Below are 17357 nucleotides of genomic sequence, written 5' to 3'. Positions count from 1 at the left end.
TTTTCAAGAATAAAACAAAAAACACTTGATCAACACCAATTTCATTTTCAAAATCAACTTTTCAACACCAAGTTTCCATTTCATACCAATTTCAAACGATTTCATTTTCAATTTAAATCATTTCATAATCATTCTGCAACGCAAAACAAACCTCGATCAACATCGAGTGCATTTTCTCAAATAAAATCAAAAGCACCTAAAAATCAAATCATTTCTCAAATAAGATGAAAAAGGAATGTGGTGTGTACCACGAGCTCCCGAGGTTAGGATACAAGATGAATATCTCGTCCATCCGGGCTCTCGTAATCGTCCAAAAATACTTTGAACACATAAAACTTGTCCTTTTCGCCGCCCCGTGATCATCAAACTCTTTTTACAAACGAAATATGTTTCGTCTCGAGATGATGCAAAACAACGCTTCGTCCACGTATGTGAGAGTGAGCTAGCAAATTTTCCCATTAATGTTGATATGTAGAAATTCATTCGATGTGATGTAAACATTGGCTCCTCTCACCTGTTTTAGGTAAGCAATGCTTTTTTCCGTCAACTGTGACAAAATAGATTTCGCTAAAATCGACCGACAAACAAATATTTCTACCTAGAACTACGTAGCCTTAAGTTCTCCATCACAACCGAATATAGTAGTAGCGAGACTCACAATGTTGTCAGGCGTATTAATAAAAAAAGTATGTGACTCATTTCTTTTTTTTAAAACATTTTAATAACTCGAGGAAGCCAAACATTTTCAAAACTAACACTTATGCACAAACTAACTAAACGGTTTCCGTTGAGTACAACGGATGTGAGGGGTGCTAACACTTTTCTTTTGTGTAATGGACTCCCTAATCCAATTTAGTTGTGACGACCATATCATTGTCGTTCTTTTAGGGGATTTTATTGATATTTCTTCTTTCCCTTTTTGGGAATAAATAAAGTTTGACAATGACTCTGTTAGTCATTCCACGAGCGTGTGACGCGCTTCGCAAAGTGTCATATTTTTTGATATGCGACAATCCTCTTCAAATTAACATCCTCGCATGAAGATTCTTGGTCAACTACATTTGTATCTTCTACAACAGTAGTCCCTCCTTCATCAAACTTGTCACTTAGATTATTCAAATCTTCAAAAAATACCAAAATCATCAAAAGTACCTTTTACACCATTATTCAAATCATCCAAATTGTTATATTCTAAACTATTTAGATATTTCAAATTATCTTCATCTCTTACCTCACATTATTTTTTCATTGGGTCATGCATTATTTTCTAGAGAGAGTATTGGCTCTTCAATATAAACTGGATGAATGACATATAAATTCACATTCTTATTAATCATTTTCATTCTATTTATTTATGCATCATCTTTCAGCAAAACTAGTTCATTAATATTCATTGCAGGGCCGACCCAATCAATTCAGAGACCCTATTCTAATTTTAAAAATGGACATATATATATATATATATATATATATATATATATATATATATATATATATATATATATATATATATATATATATATATATATATATATATATAATTTTAATGATTAAAAATGACAAACAAAAGATAAAATTATTAGTAGTAAGAAAATTATAAATTTGAAAATTATAAAATTAATAATTATAAATTAAAATCAAATTATAAATTAATAGTAAAAAAATAAATTACATTTAATTAAATAAATTATAAATTAATCATAAAAAATATCAATACTAATACATACTAATTTTGTTTTGAAAGATTCCAAATTACAATTTGGTTTTATGAGAAAAAATAGGTATAAAAATTGTCACCAACACCATCGGTATTCTAGTTTTGAATTTTGATACTACTGAGTAGTATATACAATATACTAGTATCCCATTTCACCCTAAAATTTTATTTATTTATATATTATAATTTTATAAAGAACACAAGTTACCCTCATTTCCACCATAAAATTTAAAATCATTATTGATACAAGAACTAAAATATGATTTCACCCTAAAATTTAAAATAAATCTAAAATTACTATTTTTTCTAGCTTCAAAATCAAATAATCACAATAAAAATAAATGGAAAGTAACTAATTGAATAAACTAACATGATAAAAGAGAGGATTGAAAAGGAAAAATAAGATTTTTTTTTCTGGTTTCAAACAACTCTAATAGAAAAAAAGAGAAGAGAATAATGTTTGAGAGGAGAGAGAAGTGAGAACGTGTGAGAAAGGAGAAAAAATATTTGATTTCCAAATATCCTATTTTTCAGTATTTAATATTTTATTTATTATATGTGATACAAAAATATTTTTATTTATTAATTTTTTTATATTCATTAATAATAGTTAATTTAAGACCCTGCACAAAAAAGGAACCGACCCTGATTCATTGCATCATAATACCACAAATTCTCCATTTTTTGATATCCTAGTCTGAATCTCAAAATAACTATAGAAATCAAGGTCTATTTCTCACATCTCCTATAACCCTTTTAACCTAATATATTAAACTCAACAAACACATCCCTTACGGAACTAATTGAACAAAATATTGTAAATAGATAATCGCACCTTAGAAGAATCTTCTTCATTGCTTTAAGTATTGTCTTCAGGATCATAAGTATTGTCTTGAGGATCATATACTTTTGATAGTAAGTGAAGAGTTGAAAAATGGTATTTTTAAAGTTAAAAATAATTTTTATAATTTAAATTAAAATATTTTTATTAATAATTAAGAAAACCAAACAAGAGTGTAATGTTTTATTTAATTTATTCTTTAAAAGATTAGAGTGTAATGTTTTTTTAATTAAAAAAAAACAAAGCGAAATAATTAAGAGATGTAAGCAATGCTTTTTTATTTAAAATAATTTAAAATAAGAAAGCGAAATAATAAATAAAAAACTAAAGAGAAATAAAATATGGAAACAATATTTAGTAGATAGCTAGTTATTTGATTAGATTGATTGATAGGATTGTATTAACATACTTGAAAATTGATTTAGTACGTGATGGATGCCATGGTAGAACTTCTACTGCTAATATACATCACGTAACATAACATTATTCTACTGCTAATAACTAAGAAAGCTTCATTATTATTAATCATCATTGGGAAGAAGGGGCAAAGTGTAGAAGATGTTTGGAAGAAAGCCATGGCTTAACCAGCACCACTGAATCGAACATCGCCGAATCCTCACTCTGAGCATCATCATTTTTCGTCTGCCTAACCCATATCTTCAGATAGTACTTGATTCCAGACACTACTTGTTGCTGCGCCTCCACCACTTCCACAAACCTTAAGTCCCCTTCCCCTTCTTTCCGTACTTTCACACTCCGGTTAAACTCCTCCACCGCGAATCTGCCGAGTTCCTGTACCTCCTCGTTTGTCCTCACGTTTGCGATCTCTGTTTTACCACCCACCATGCGAGGCCTGTACGACGCTGTACTGCACACTATGCATGCTGCCATTAATATCATTACTAATGTCGCCGGTGATCTTATCAATGCTGCTGCCGCCGCCGCCATCGATCAATTATCTCCCCGGAAACGATGAAGTTGAGATGTTATGATTTTCTTTTGATCTTTGTTATGCAGTGTTGCAGATAGATGATAGATCATATATGGTATCATCACGGTATGGGTTTATGCGGGAACGAGAGCTACGTGGTTTGTTGTAATTACCAGTAACTGACACATAAGCACTCACGCTCATGTGAGACTGCCACGCATTCACTTGCCATCTTGTCTGTTCTTTTTAAGATGAAGATGGTATGTAAATTCAGCTGTGTCGATATTCCCTATGCAATCATCTAATACTATGTATTTATTTATAGTATTAATTTATTGGAAAAATTCAAATATTATTTGAATTTCACCTAACAAAAAATATCACTAATAGTTTTGAAGTTTTGAGTTTGTTAAAATAAAAAATATATGGGATAAAGAGACTTAGGGACCTTAGACTTGTCCGTCGTAATGAAAAGTCATATATGATGATGTTATTGTGTTTACGGTGATATAGAGGATCTGTTTATGTGAGGTGATAGACTCTGTAAGTAAGCGTGTTACTTTAGGTATTGTGTGTAAGTAATGAAATCTTTTTTTTCGATTGGGGAGAGGTATTTATAGAGGTCTTTGGGCCTAGGGTTTCCTCGGGAAGGATCACCGTCCACTCAATAAATGGTTGACCGTTGAATCCCTACTTCTTAGGAAGTATGCGGGTCAATTACTGACTCTGACATTACTACGGAAAACACTTATAATCACGGTTGTGAAAACCCTATAATTACGGTTGAGTAGTTGTTGTGAGATAGTGCATGGTTGTATGTAGGCTATTTGTAACCACTATATATCTATTGACCGTGGTAATAAATTGAAAAGTGCGCTACATATAACCACGGTTGTAGTAAACAACCATAGTGAACGGTCAATCCAATTTTTTATTTTTGTCCCATGTTTTGCATGCCTATAATGATAAATTTTATCATAATATTAAATATTTTTAACCCAACAAAAACCAAAACAAAAACAACAACGTCAACAGCAATATCAACAAAAACAAAAATAAAAAGAACAACAACAACAACAACAACAAAATAAATAAATAGAATTGTTAAAAAAGAACATTTTACCTGGCACAACAATAATAACTAACGTTACTAAGTTGCATCCATACTTTTCATGCATCGTTCAATTTGGAGAAGAGATGATGGAGTTCTGAAACTCGTTAATGGAAGAAATATTTTTGAGTTTTGTTTAAAGAAGAAATGATGTTTTCAAGTTTGTTTAATGGTGAAATATTGTTTCGTAAATGGAAGTAGTTTGGAGGCAGAAGATGAAGTTTGTTTAAGTACGTTTAGGGAATAAGTGAATGAACTAAGAGCAGTATATATCTTTAAAAAATAAGAAGGCGCCACTTTTTATCACAGTTGGAATTTCTAACCATGGTGAAAAGTGGATTAAAAATAAGTAAAAAATAAAAAATATTGGTGCTAGGATTCAAACCCGTGATCAGACGCAACTTTTCACCACGGTTGGAATTCCAACTGTGGTGAAAAATGACTTAAAAATAAGTAAAAAACTAAAAATATTGTTGTTGGGATTTGAACACGTGACCATATGCCACTTTTCACCATGGTTGGAATCTCAATCGTGGTTAAAAGTGGCGTCTTCCTACTTTTCACCACGATTGTTATTAAGGACCATAGTAAAAAGTTTTTTAATAAAATAAAATAAAAATGCAGGCGCCTAAATATCACATATTACTTTGGTTGATTGAAGAGCCGAGGTAATAACATGATACGAAAGGTATATTTTATAGTAGTATAACTTCTCCCTGACCAAGGAATATCTTTTTCCATGTTTCTCATAACTGGACGAGTGGGGTACTTAGGGCAAGGCAATACCTCCTATAGGGAGGCATATGGTCATCGTATCTCCTAGGGGCTGAAAAACTCTCACTTTTATCAGGGGATTTACAAATATCATACTACATGGTCACTTAAACACGTGGACTTTTGATGAAGGGCAAATTGTTTTAGATCATAGAGCGTTGGAATATCCCAAAGCCCTAAGTTTATAAAATTCTTGGCAACATGTATGATGAGCCAGACCGACTAGATTTTAGGCTCTCAAGTGAGGTTACGTTGATCCTGGCTAATGAGACCATAAGTCCCTCGGGCGAGACGTTTAACCTCTTAGGCGGGACTTCTATTAAGCCCTCAGACAAGACTTTTAAGTAAGTCTCTTAGGCTAGGTGTTAGTCGCGCCTCCTGGGCGAGATTCGTATATGGGGTCCCACCCGAGGAAATTCTAAGTCCCTCGAGTAAGGAATTAAATAACCTGTTTGATGGGGACTCTTAGTCCCATAGTGAAGTTATATTGAGCTTTCCTGATGAGAGTATAAGTCCCTCAGGCAAGGCGTTAGACCTCTCGGCGATATGTCTATCAAGCATTCATACAAGACTTTTAATTGAGTCTCTTAGGTTAGACTTTAGTCGCGCTTCCGGAGAGAGATTCGTATGTGTGGTTCCGCCCGAGGAAATGCTAAGTCCTTCGAACAAGAAGTTCAATTAGGCCTATTTTTATCGTCACAAAGGATGACAAAGACCTTCACGTGGAAGTCAATCATTCATAATATTTCCTTAATATGCGGCAAGGATGTTACTATGGAAGTCTAGCATTCATAAATTTTCCTTAAAAGGCGACAAGGATCTTCCTGTGAGAGTTCAGTTCATAAAATATTGAGAAAATGTTCATGTTGTTCATAAACATTCAAGAAATTACTAACAAGTAAATAGTTATATCTTAATAAATTAAAATAATTTAACTATAGTAATATTTAAGATGGAGGGCGTTCTAGGTTATGGGTAGAAGTTATCTATCTAACTACTGCAACTTGTAGGCTTCATGAGGAAGCTTTTGGAATATGCAATATGGTTCCTCCCAGTTGGGTTGTAGTTTTCTCTGATGTGCAGGAAGAATTACTTGCTTCAAGACCAAGCCACTTTCTCGCATCTCCTTCGGCTTGACTTTGGAGTTGTACCTTCTAGCGGATCTATGTTTAGAGGCGAATTCTCATACATGGGTGACTTCTCTCCAATTTTCGACCAAATTCATTGCATACTCCAATCCTGCTTTGTTAACCTCTTGATTAAATTGAGAACATCACCATGATAGCGTGTCAATATCTATGGACAACATGGCTAGTTAGTGAACGAAAAGGAGTTGGCCCCTCCAGAGCCTAAAGGTTTTGTTGTCGCATGTGACACACAAGGTGATGACATTGCGACGGAAAATGGCGAGTCTAAAGCCCCTGAACCAAAGGATGCCATAAGGAAGGAGGAAGTTCAATATGAGAGTTGATGGTTTGGGTTCTCTTGTAATGTTTCTTGGCCCCTGATGGTCTTTTATCATTTTTATTAGCCCCTTCGTGGGCTTTTTGTAATCGTTAAGACTGTTGCGCCCCTTGGGCATCTTTAATACTAATAACTATTTACCGTTTTTCTCCATAGCCATTTATATATGATTGTTTTTTGACCCTTGACCAGAGGTGTACCTATTACTTCCCCTGTGAGGGGGTAAATAACGATCGCTTATGAGAATTTAGTGATTTGATTTTCCCAAAGGGTAACATGGATCCTGCTTAGGGGTCCGGCAACTTGATTTCCCCTAAGGGCAGCAAGGATCCCACTTAGGGATATAACAACTTGATTTCCCTTAAGGACGACAAAGATCCCACTTAGGGATCTAACAATTTGATTTCCCCCAAGGGCAGAAAGAATCCCACTTAGGGATTCAATAACTTGATTTCCCCTAAGGGCGGAAAGGATCCCACTTAGAGATCCTACAATTTGAATGTCCCTAAGGGCAGAAAGGATCTCACTTAGGGATCCAAAAATTTGATTTCCCCTAAGGGTGACAATGATCCCACTTAGGGATCCATCAACTTGGTTTCCCCTAAGGGAAACAAGGATCCCACTTAGGGATCCAACAACTTGATTTCCCCTAAGGGAAGTAAGAATCTCACTTAGGGATCTAGAATTTTGATTGCCCTTAAAGGCGACAAGGATCCCACTTAGGGATCTAGAAACTTTATTGCCTCTAAGAGTGACAAGGATCCCACTTAGGGATCCAACAACTTGATTTCCCATAAGGGCAGTAAGGGCCCCACTTAGGGATCCAATCATTTTATTGCCCCTAAAAGCAGAAAGGATCCCACTTTGGGATTCAAAAGTTTGATTTCTCCTAAGGGAATCAAGGATCCACTTAAGGATCTAACAACTTAATTACCTTTAAGGGAGGCAAGGATCCCACTTAGGGATCCACCAATTTGATTGCTTCTTAGGGCGACTTTCCTCAGACATACTGGGTTTCCTATAAAAAGAGAATAGATACTGAGTGCAGATTCTACAAAATAATAACATGAGGAGCCTTGTTGTTACTTTAGATTCTCTTCTTTATGGATTGGTTGCATTATGAAAAACAACATGAAAGTTCTTCAAGTTGTTTGGTGCAGAATGGACACATGTGGAACACGATGTTCCAACACGTGTGCTGCAACACCTGGTCTCTTACAACAAACAAATGTTATTGCAGTTTGGCTAAGGCTTATGTTCTATCCAAGACTCCCTATAGAATTAAATAACTGCAAGTAATGGAGAAGAGTTGGTTTGGATGTTCTGGTGCAACATGTGGAACACGATGTTCCAGCATGTGTGTTATTCGACACCTTGCCTTTATGGAAGGCCTTATGGATGTTGTTTGTTTCGAAAATTTTGATTAAGTTTTAATTAGATTTGTTGTAGTTTGTTGAGAAATGTGTGGTTTAATTGTTTAGTAATCATTGAAGATCAAATCAGGTTTAAATTTGAATTTAAAAGTAACAAATCATATTTTTTGAGAGATTTATGGAGAGGATCATATCCAACAGAATCTCTATTATTCAGGATGAAAATAACTCAGAGCTTCATGGAAAAAAGCCCCAAATGCATTGATATATAAGGAGACTCAATTCTCATAGTTTAGAGAGTAATTTGTACACAAGAGTAAAGTCTTAGTGTCTATGGTTTGTTAGTCGTTTAATTCCTTGTACTCCATGTTAATGCCCTAACCAAATTAGAGTTGAATCTTTATGTACACCATTATATTTTAGTAACTTGGAATAGTTGGTTTGTCTTAGTTGAGTTGTAATATTCAATATTATTTATTGATATTATTAACACCAATCACGAGTTGTTTGATTGAGAAGAAAATGAGTAGGTTCTCATATTTAAGCGGAGTCCTTAAATATGAAGTAACTAGGATTAGGAAGAGGCTTTGAACAAGATAGAGTTTGTTGGTTCTTGTAAGACTAAGTGTAATAAATCAAAGTAGTGAATTTCCTTTCTAGGGTAGAGTGTCCCCCAAACGTAGGTGTGGTTTCACCGATCTGGGTTACCAATCTCTTATGTTATTTTAACTGCCTTCAATACGATTTTTATTGATTTGCTTATTTTGTTTGGTTTTGTTGTTATTCTAGCTTAACTTGTTAGACCAGTTGTTACAACATCATGCCTAACATCTCTCCCCTAAAAAACATAATTTTAATTGGCATCAGAGCAGACACCCTATTCTGTTTGGGTGAGCTCCACGGAGGATATTTTCTGGTTAGATGGACAATGCAATGGATGAAGGGTCTACGAATAGGCCACATATGTTAGATGGCTCAAATTATGACTATTGGAAGGCCAAAATAATGACTTAAAATCTATGGACAAAAAAACATGGAAAGTTATGGTTAAAGGTTGGAAAAGTCCTGTTATCACTTCTCAAGATGGTTCAACAAGCTTTGAACCTGAAGTCGATTGGTCCAAAAAGCTGAAGATGATGAATCCTTTGGTAATGATAAATCCTTGAACTTCATATTCAATGGAGTTGATAAGAACATGTTCAGACTGATCAATACATGTGTTGAAGCCAAAGAAGCCTGGGAGATTCTCAAGACTGCTCATGAAGGCACATCCAAGGTGAGGATGCCAAGGTTACAGATGATCATAACCTATTTTGAAAATTTGAGAATGTTGAAGGATGAATCTATATCTAATTTAAATATTAGACTTTGTCAAACCAAGTGTGTCACCTTGGGGAGCTCTTGTGTTGTTAGTGAAGAAAAAGGACGACATTATGAGATTATATGTTAATTACCATCATCTGAATAAGTCACCATCAAGAATAAGTATCCTCTTCCAAGGATTGATGACCTTATGAATCAGTTAGTGAGTGCCTGTGTTTTCAGCAACATCGACGTGAGGTCGGGCTATCATCAGATTTGAGTGAAGGATGAAGGTATTTCGAAGACTGCATTTAGGACACGATATGGTCACTGTGAATACTCGGTGATGTCGTTCGACGCGTCTAATGATCCTGGTGTGTCTATGGAGTACATGAATAGGATCTTTCATCCCTATTTGGATCAGTTCGTAGTGGTGTTATTGACGACATTCTTGAGTATTCAAAACCAGACGAAGAACATACTGGACATCTTCATACTGCACTTCAAGTATTGAAAAAGGGGAATTTGTATGCCAAGTTATCAAAATGTGAGTTTCGATTGCGAGAAGTGATTTTTCTGGGCCATGATATTTCCAATGGCGGCATAGTTGTGAACCCAACTAAGGTAGATACAGTGCTCCAGTGGGAGGCACCAAAGTCAGTTACAGAGATCATAATCTTCTCAGGGATGGTGGGTTACTATAGAAGATTTATCAAAGTCTTTTCTAAGTTAGCCCTACCTTTGACTCAGTTGACTCGAAAGGGTCAAACCTTTGTGTGTGACATGAAGTGTGAGGAGAATTTCCGAGAATTGAAGAAGAAATTGATGATGACGCCAATGTTGATATTTTTCAGATCCTAAGGAACCTTTTGTGGTATACTGTGATGCATCCAAGATGGGATTGAATGGTGTGCTTATATAGAATAGGCAGATTGTGGCTTATGCTTCGTGACAACTGAAGGTTCATGAGAGCAACTATCCTACTCATGATTTAGAGTTGGAATTTGTAGTCTTTATGTTGAAGTTGTGGAAACATTACTTGTATGGTTCTCGATTTGAGGTATTCAGCGACCATAAGAGTTTGAAATATCTATTTGATCAGAAGGAACTGAATATGAGACAAAGAAAATGGTTAGAATTTTTGAAGGATTATGACTTTGGTTTGAACTACCATACCAGTAAAGCCAACATTATAGAAGATGCTTTAAGTCGGAAGTTCTTACGCATGGCGACTTTGATGGCTAGAGAGTTGGGCTTGATTGAACAATTAGATTTGAGTTTGGTATGCAAGATGATTGTGGATAATGTGAAACTGGGAATGTTAAAGTTGATTCCTTGATGAGATTAAAGAGAGTCAGAAGTTGAATGCGGCCTTGGTTGATCATATGCCATCAGATAAGAAAGGAAAATATTTTAGAGTTGATGAGAATGAGATCCTTAAGTTTTGGCGTAGAGTTTACGCACCTGATATGTCGAAACTTAAGAAGACTATTTTGCAAGATAGTAACCGAAGTGGTTCGAGTATTCATCCCGGGGCTAGAAAAACGATCCAAGACCTCAAGAGAATGTTTTGGTGGCTAGGAATGAAAAGGGACGTTGCACAATTTGTATATTCATGTTTAACTTGTCAGAAGTCAAAGGTTAAGCACTAGAAGTCTTCTGGACTAATGCAACCATTGGATATTCCAAAATGGAAGTGGGATAGTATATCAAGGGATTTTGTGACTGGGTTACCGAATACTTCAGGTGGATTTTATACGTTTGGGTGATCGTGGATAGGCTGACTACATTGACACACTTTATCTAATTAAGATCAGTTTTCCGTTGTAGAAGCTGACAAAGATTTACATTGTTGTGATTATGGAGCGCCATGGTATTCCATCAAGTATTGTATCAGATAGAGATCCGAGATTCACATCCAGGTTTTGGGAGAGCTTACAGGAAGCTTTGAGTATTAAGCTGAAGTTAAGTTCTGCTTATCATCCATAGACCAATGGTCAGATTGAGAGGAATATCTAATCCTTAGAGGATCTTTTGAGGGATTGCGTTTTAGAGCAGAGGGGGTGCTTGGGACGGTTTTCTGCCATTGATTGAGTTTACATACAATAACATATTTCATTCGAGTATTTGAATGACACAATTTGAAGCGTTGTATGAGAAAAGGTGTAAGACTCTTTTATGTTTGTATGAGTCGGGAGGGAGTGTTGTACTCGGACCTAATATTGTGAAGCAGACTACCAAGAAAATGAAGATGATCTAAGAGAAGATTAAGGTATCTCAGAGTAATTTTTTAGAACGGAAATTCTTTTAAGTGGGGGAGAATTATATGAGGATTATGGTATTTTTGGATTGTAGGGAAGATTTGATAATTTACTAATTACTTGGGTTAAGAGCCGTGAGAGCAGACAAATAGTATTATTTTAATTATTACTTAATTTTTTAGTAATAAAATAAAACTTACATTTGTTGTGATTGCGAAGCTCCATGGGGGGAGAGGGAGAATGGAAGTGTGTGTGTGTAGGTGTGAGTGTGTGTGTATGGGTGTGGGTGAGAGAGAGATAAGGATATATATATATATATATATATATATATATATATATATATATATATATATATATATATATAGAGAGAGAGAGAGAGAGAGAGAGAGAGAGAGAACCTCAAAATGGATGATCGCGTATGGAACATAAATCGACCTTACAATCAACTTTAAAGGTATAAAAAATAAGTATAACATCAAAGCAAGGAACCTAAATTGTTTACATACAAACTCAAAGAACGTAACATAGGTCTAACTGTTGAGAATAAAAAATGTTAAGCCATCACATAACATAACACTCAAATTTAGAAAATGGGAGGCGGAGATCGATCTTTGTAATTAAAATGTTATAAACATAAAATAAAATAAATTCATATTTATCCTTTTTGAAATAATTGTTATCATGCTCTTCACGAGAGTCTCAATTAAATTGGGAAACTAGTACTCATCCCTAAGAATGAACTCAATTTCAAGCAAATTTCTACACAAGAGTCTCCTTTTATTCATACAAAATACCCTTTTATTACATTCTTCCACAAAATCATACCCATATAAATCTATATCACAAAGTTTCTTATCAAACATGTAAATTAAAACACTTTGACCCAACCCTATATCATGTGTACCAGAAGATGAAACTACAGTTACCTCCTTCCAATCCATAGAGAATTAGGCCTCAATAAAGGGTTTGGCATAAATATCATCCTTTTGGAATTGATAGGTGAAATTCTGGTGTAGTCAGAATTCAGATGTTCTACTCCAAGTAATGACATCTGATCTAACATAGTACCTATTACAGCAAGACAGTTATACAAATTACAACCTAGTACTGATATGCACACATTCACAGATGTCACGACATCTGCTACTATATCACCATAGAATGGAAGAACACCCAGTTCTGTCCATCTGGTACACAGGCACAACAAAGATCAAACATAGCACTTACTTCTGTTGAGCCTGCACAGTTATCAACATGATGTCTCAACATTGATTTGAACATCATCTGTTGCAGCATTACAGGTTTACCTTATTTTATAACTGACAAAAATTATAACATGCAAAAGGTAAAAACACAAGTAATTGTTAACCCAGTTCGGTGCAACATCACCTACGTCTGGGGGCATACCGAGCCAGGAAGAAGATCCACTATTAGTAGTATCAATTCAAAGCTAAACTCACCCGTTTACAACTTATCACTTAATCCCTACCCAATGCAATCTATACCTAGGAACTCCTAGATAGAAACCTCCAGTTTCCATTCCTATCACTACAATCACAATGTAATGCTAACCAACTTGAACTTGCTTCACAGCTTTGTTCAAGCACATAATCACTCTTGCCTACAGGCTTGAGTTACAAAAACTCTCAGCTTTTACCACTGAGAAACACATGGTAACCATCCCACAGGTTGGGAGGTTTACCTTACACACACCCCTAAATTTTCATTCTAGGAGGCTTACAACGACTAGATTACAATCAGCTATTTATAACCTAATCACCCAAGTGGATTTGGGCCTTCAGAAATCGCAGCAAACTTCTCCTTTGTTGTTACAACATCAGCAGAAGCTTTCTGCTACAAACAAGGTCTTCAATCTTTTAGTTCCTAAAATATCTCCATATTTAGTTCCTAAAATATCTCAAGACCTCCACAAATAATGCCACATAGGATTCTAACTAATTTCCACATATTAGTGTGCTAACAAATATGCTATTTGTTAGGTTCCTTAATTGTAGCTTGGTTGTTGGTTTCCTGGATTTTCTCTAAGTTGTTGACTTCCTGAAGAATAGCTTGAGAAAAAGCTGAAACAGAAAACTGAACAACCTACAATTTAGCATATGCTGTCAGGCATGAATGTCACGACATTCAGCTTGACATCAAGGTCCATATGCTGAGTCTGTTTTTCTAGAAAACAGACTGTACAATTTTGCTGATCTGTACATGATCAAAATGACCATACTACAGTGACAGCTTACATTAATAAATGTCAAAGTGTCCAACTTAACATTTACACAATTGGCCTTAAGTTAGTTCTGTTATTCTCTTGAAGAACAAACTAAGTTCCATGCTGAAGTATAACAGAACACCACTCTGTCTAATCTTCAGCAGCTGCTTTCAATGATGAATGTCATAACATCCAGTTTGACATTCAGTCAGTAGGCCTTATGCCAGGTCTGGTTCTTCCTTGATAACCAGACTGCAAATGAGTACTAAGTTCTAACAGAACTCCTGCTGTTCTATTCCTTAGTATCTGTTGACAGGTATGAATGTCATAGCATCCAGTTTGACATTCAATAAATCCTGTGTTAGCTAGTCCTGCAGTAACTACAATGTAGTCACACATACATGTCATGACATCAGTCAAGACATTAGTGTTTTACCATATAATGCAGCCAATTAAACACCTACAAACTCCCCCTTTGGCAAATTTTTGGCTAAAACACTTTGATCCCCATAACAGAGTTCATAGCAGCGGAATCACTCACCTAGCAGGAAATAATACTAGCTAATACACTTAGAGTGGCAGCACACTCACACACATGGAAGTTAAATAAAAACTTCACAAAGCAGCACAACAACAGAAGTTAAATATAACTTCAACACACAGCTGCTGCAGGGGAGGGAATCTTCCCCCTTTTTGTCAAAAATGTTGCCAAAGCCAACAACATAGCCAGAGCACAATGACAGAGTTCCAGACTTGGTTTTACTTCACAGTTTCAACCAAGTTAACATCCACTTGATCTTGCTTCACAGCTTCGATCAAGTGATCACCCACTTTTGCTTTACAGTAGGTACAACCATATCAGATTCCAAGACTTTGAGTCTGACTTCTTGATCCTCTCCTGCATGAACACTTTCTTGAACTCCAGGAGGCACATAAGATATCTTATGTTAAGACATCACATATGACATCTTGTGAATACTCTGTCCTTTTTGTTAACAAGGCAAACTATCAGCAGTTTAAACCACATAATAGCAGTTTAGTCAGCAGCAGGAGCAAAAACAATTACTAGTTATGGCTACTAGTAATACACACATGCACAAGGGTACTTCTTCTCCCCCTAAATCTGTGCATTCATCAAATAACAGCTGCTGTAACTCCAGCACCTGTACCGGCCAGAATGTCCTACTGGCATATGCTTCCATATTGTCATGACATCCGGTCAGACATTCTTCTGCTCACTCAGCCTTGACACATACCAACTTTATCCCACTAGCTAACAGGTTTCCAAACCTTGTTATCTGAGAACACATAGACCACAAGCTTGATGATTACTTGCAGTGCAAGGACAGAACTCCCCCTGTCATGAACAACCCATTCTCCTCTTGAAGCTTGGAGATCACACATGGGCATATCCAACATCCCAAAGTTGGACCTTCACATACTTCCTGATTCAAAGAGACTCCAGACCACTTGATGAATGGAAAACATAAGACGCATCTTCATGTCTTCAAGAGCACACCCTCTGTTCAACCCTCTTAGCTGAACACATTCACACTCTGTGTCAATCTCTCTTCTAACCAGAACAGAAGACCACTTCACAAGATGTTCTAACATCAGCTGGGACATCCTTCATAACAGGACAAGGCACACCATCTGATAGTCTTCAGATATCACTGAGTCACCGGGTTGATCAAGAAGAACCCAGACATACATTGGGACATATACATTTTCATCCCATTACAAGAGATAATCTTCCATAGATAGCTCAGAACTCCTACCACAAGCTCCAAGGGATGAATAGAAAACACCTCCTTTTGTCTTCAACTTACTACTTTTCTGCTCAAAAGTAATTTGTCTCAGACTTTCCTCAAGAATAATCAGCTGCCATATGGATTATCTTGATTCTTCGAACTCACTCCTAAGATAGACTAAATGCCACTGGTTGATTACCTCCTTCATGAATCCTCATATGAAAAGGTCAAATGCTGCTTTTTGACCTCCCCAAGTTTATCAGACTTCTCTCAAAGATATTCTGACCTTCCAAGTGAGACTTGAACTTCAAGCTTTTTGAAGTATCCAATCTACAACCCTGTAGACCTTTCTATCTCAAGTTGATGTGCCACTTCACCAACTAAGAATCTGATGTTGAACCAAATGTCACAACATTGTGTTTTGACATCCAGCTGTTGAATTCAGCTCCTTCTTCTGCCACTTGAAAGAACTTCCTCCCTTCACAGAACAAGAGTTCAATGTTCTCATAGACTTGATTGTGGAACCAAGTTTGAGTAAACAACCTCCATCCTGCACGTTTGCAGTTAAGTCATCCAAGCTCACACCTTGATGAATCCCTGCTTCTTCTCCAAAGACATCAGACACTCTGATGTATGAGTCTTCAGAAGGACCAGTTAGAAACTAACCCTTCAGCTCTACCAAGGATTCCACATCCTAAGGCAAGGCTGTTTCCATGATGTCAAGACTGCTGCCACTTGTTCTTGACTCCACAGTGTGCATAAGCTAATGCACTTCCTTACCTAGATCAGAAATAAACTGATCCAAGTAACCACCATCAAGACTATGATGTCTTCTTCTTCTTGTACATACCAAGGCTGAACATGTTTCTTGCCAGGAAACCATTTCAGAGATCATATGCTTTTGCTGCCACCAAAGAGATAGATCATAAGCCAATGTACTATCCTTCCTGTGATTCTGCACAGGGTCTTGAAGAAGTGATGTTCCAACATCTTTAAGAACATCCGTTATCTTGACTTCCAAGGATAATCAATTACACACTTGTACTTGGCACAAGTAGACATTGATCTTAAATCCTTTCCCAATTTTCCTTTCAGATACTTCCACCATAAGAATACTTTGAAAGTACTCTCCTTGTGTCAACATCTTTTGCTTGCAAGCACCTAGACAATTTTGAAAGTCTTCCCAGATTAAATTCACCCTTAGGAATGAGAGAGATGAATTCTTCCTTGCAAATGTGTCACACAACCACCAGAACCCATGTGACACAGGTCAACAGCCAACCAGACCCTAGGCTGACCAGACTTGAGGAGGTTAACCAAAACTCCCCCTCAAATTAACAATCATGGAAACTTCACACCAATATCCATGCATTGTACAAACATGTCTCAACATGACATACACCATCCCTACCAGTGGCAACTAACTCTATGAGTTATACCTATACATACTCCAGTCACACCAATCAGACTACAGCTGACCATAAGTACTAGTGATACAAAACAACACCAGTCAATGGTAAATATGCATTGCTAGAGCATACTACCTCAACTAACCTCTGAATCTTCATATTCTCACTCCTCGAAAGAACTGCCACTTCTGAACCGTGG

The 17357-nt window shown here is 36.2% G+C and overlaps 1 protein-coding gene across 1 annotated transcript; it reads right to left on the bottom strand.

Annotated features, from left to right (window-relative positions):
- Positions 1 to 2911: 2911 nt before the first annotated feature.
- LOC127106236 (cysteine proteinase inhibitor B) lies at positions 2912 to 3746 on the bottom strand. The gene has a single exon (XM_051043535.1). It carries the CDS (start codon positions 3504 to 3506, stop codon positions 3087 to 3089), a length of 420 nt encoding a protein of 139 aa, XP_050899492.1. The 5' UTR covers positions 3507 to 3746; the 3' UTR covers positions 2912 to 3086.
- Between the last annotated feature and the right edge of the window lie 13611 nt (positions 3747 to 17357).

This window comes from Lathyrus oleraceus, chromosome 7 (assembly GCF_024323335.1).
Source record: "Lathyrus oleraceus cultivar Zhongwan6 chromosome 7, CAAS_Psat_ZW6_1.0, whole genome shotgun sequence".
Classification (NCBI taxonomy): Eukaryota; Viridiplantae; Streptophyta; class Magnoliopsida; order Fabales; family Fabaceae; genus Lathyrus; species Lathyrus oleraceus.
This window is presented reverse-complemented; position numbering and strand designations above follow the sequence as displayed.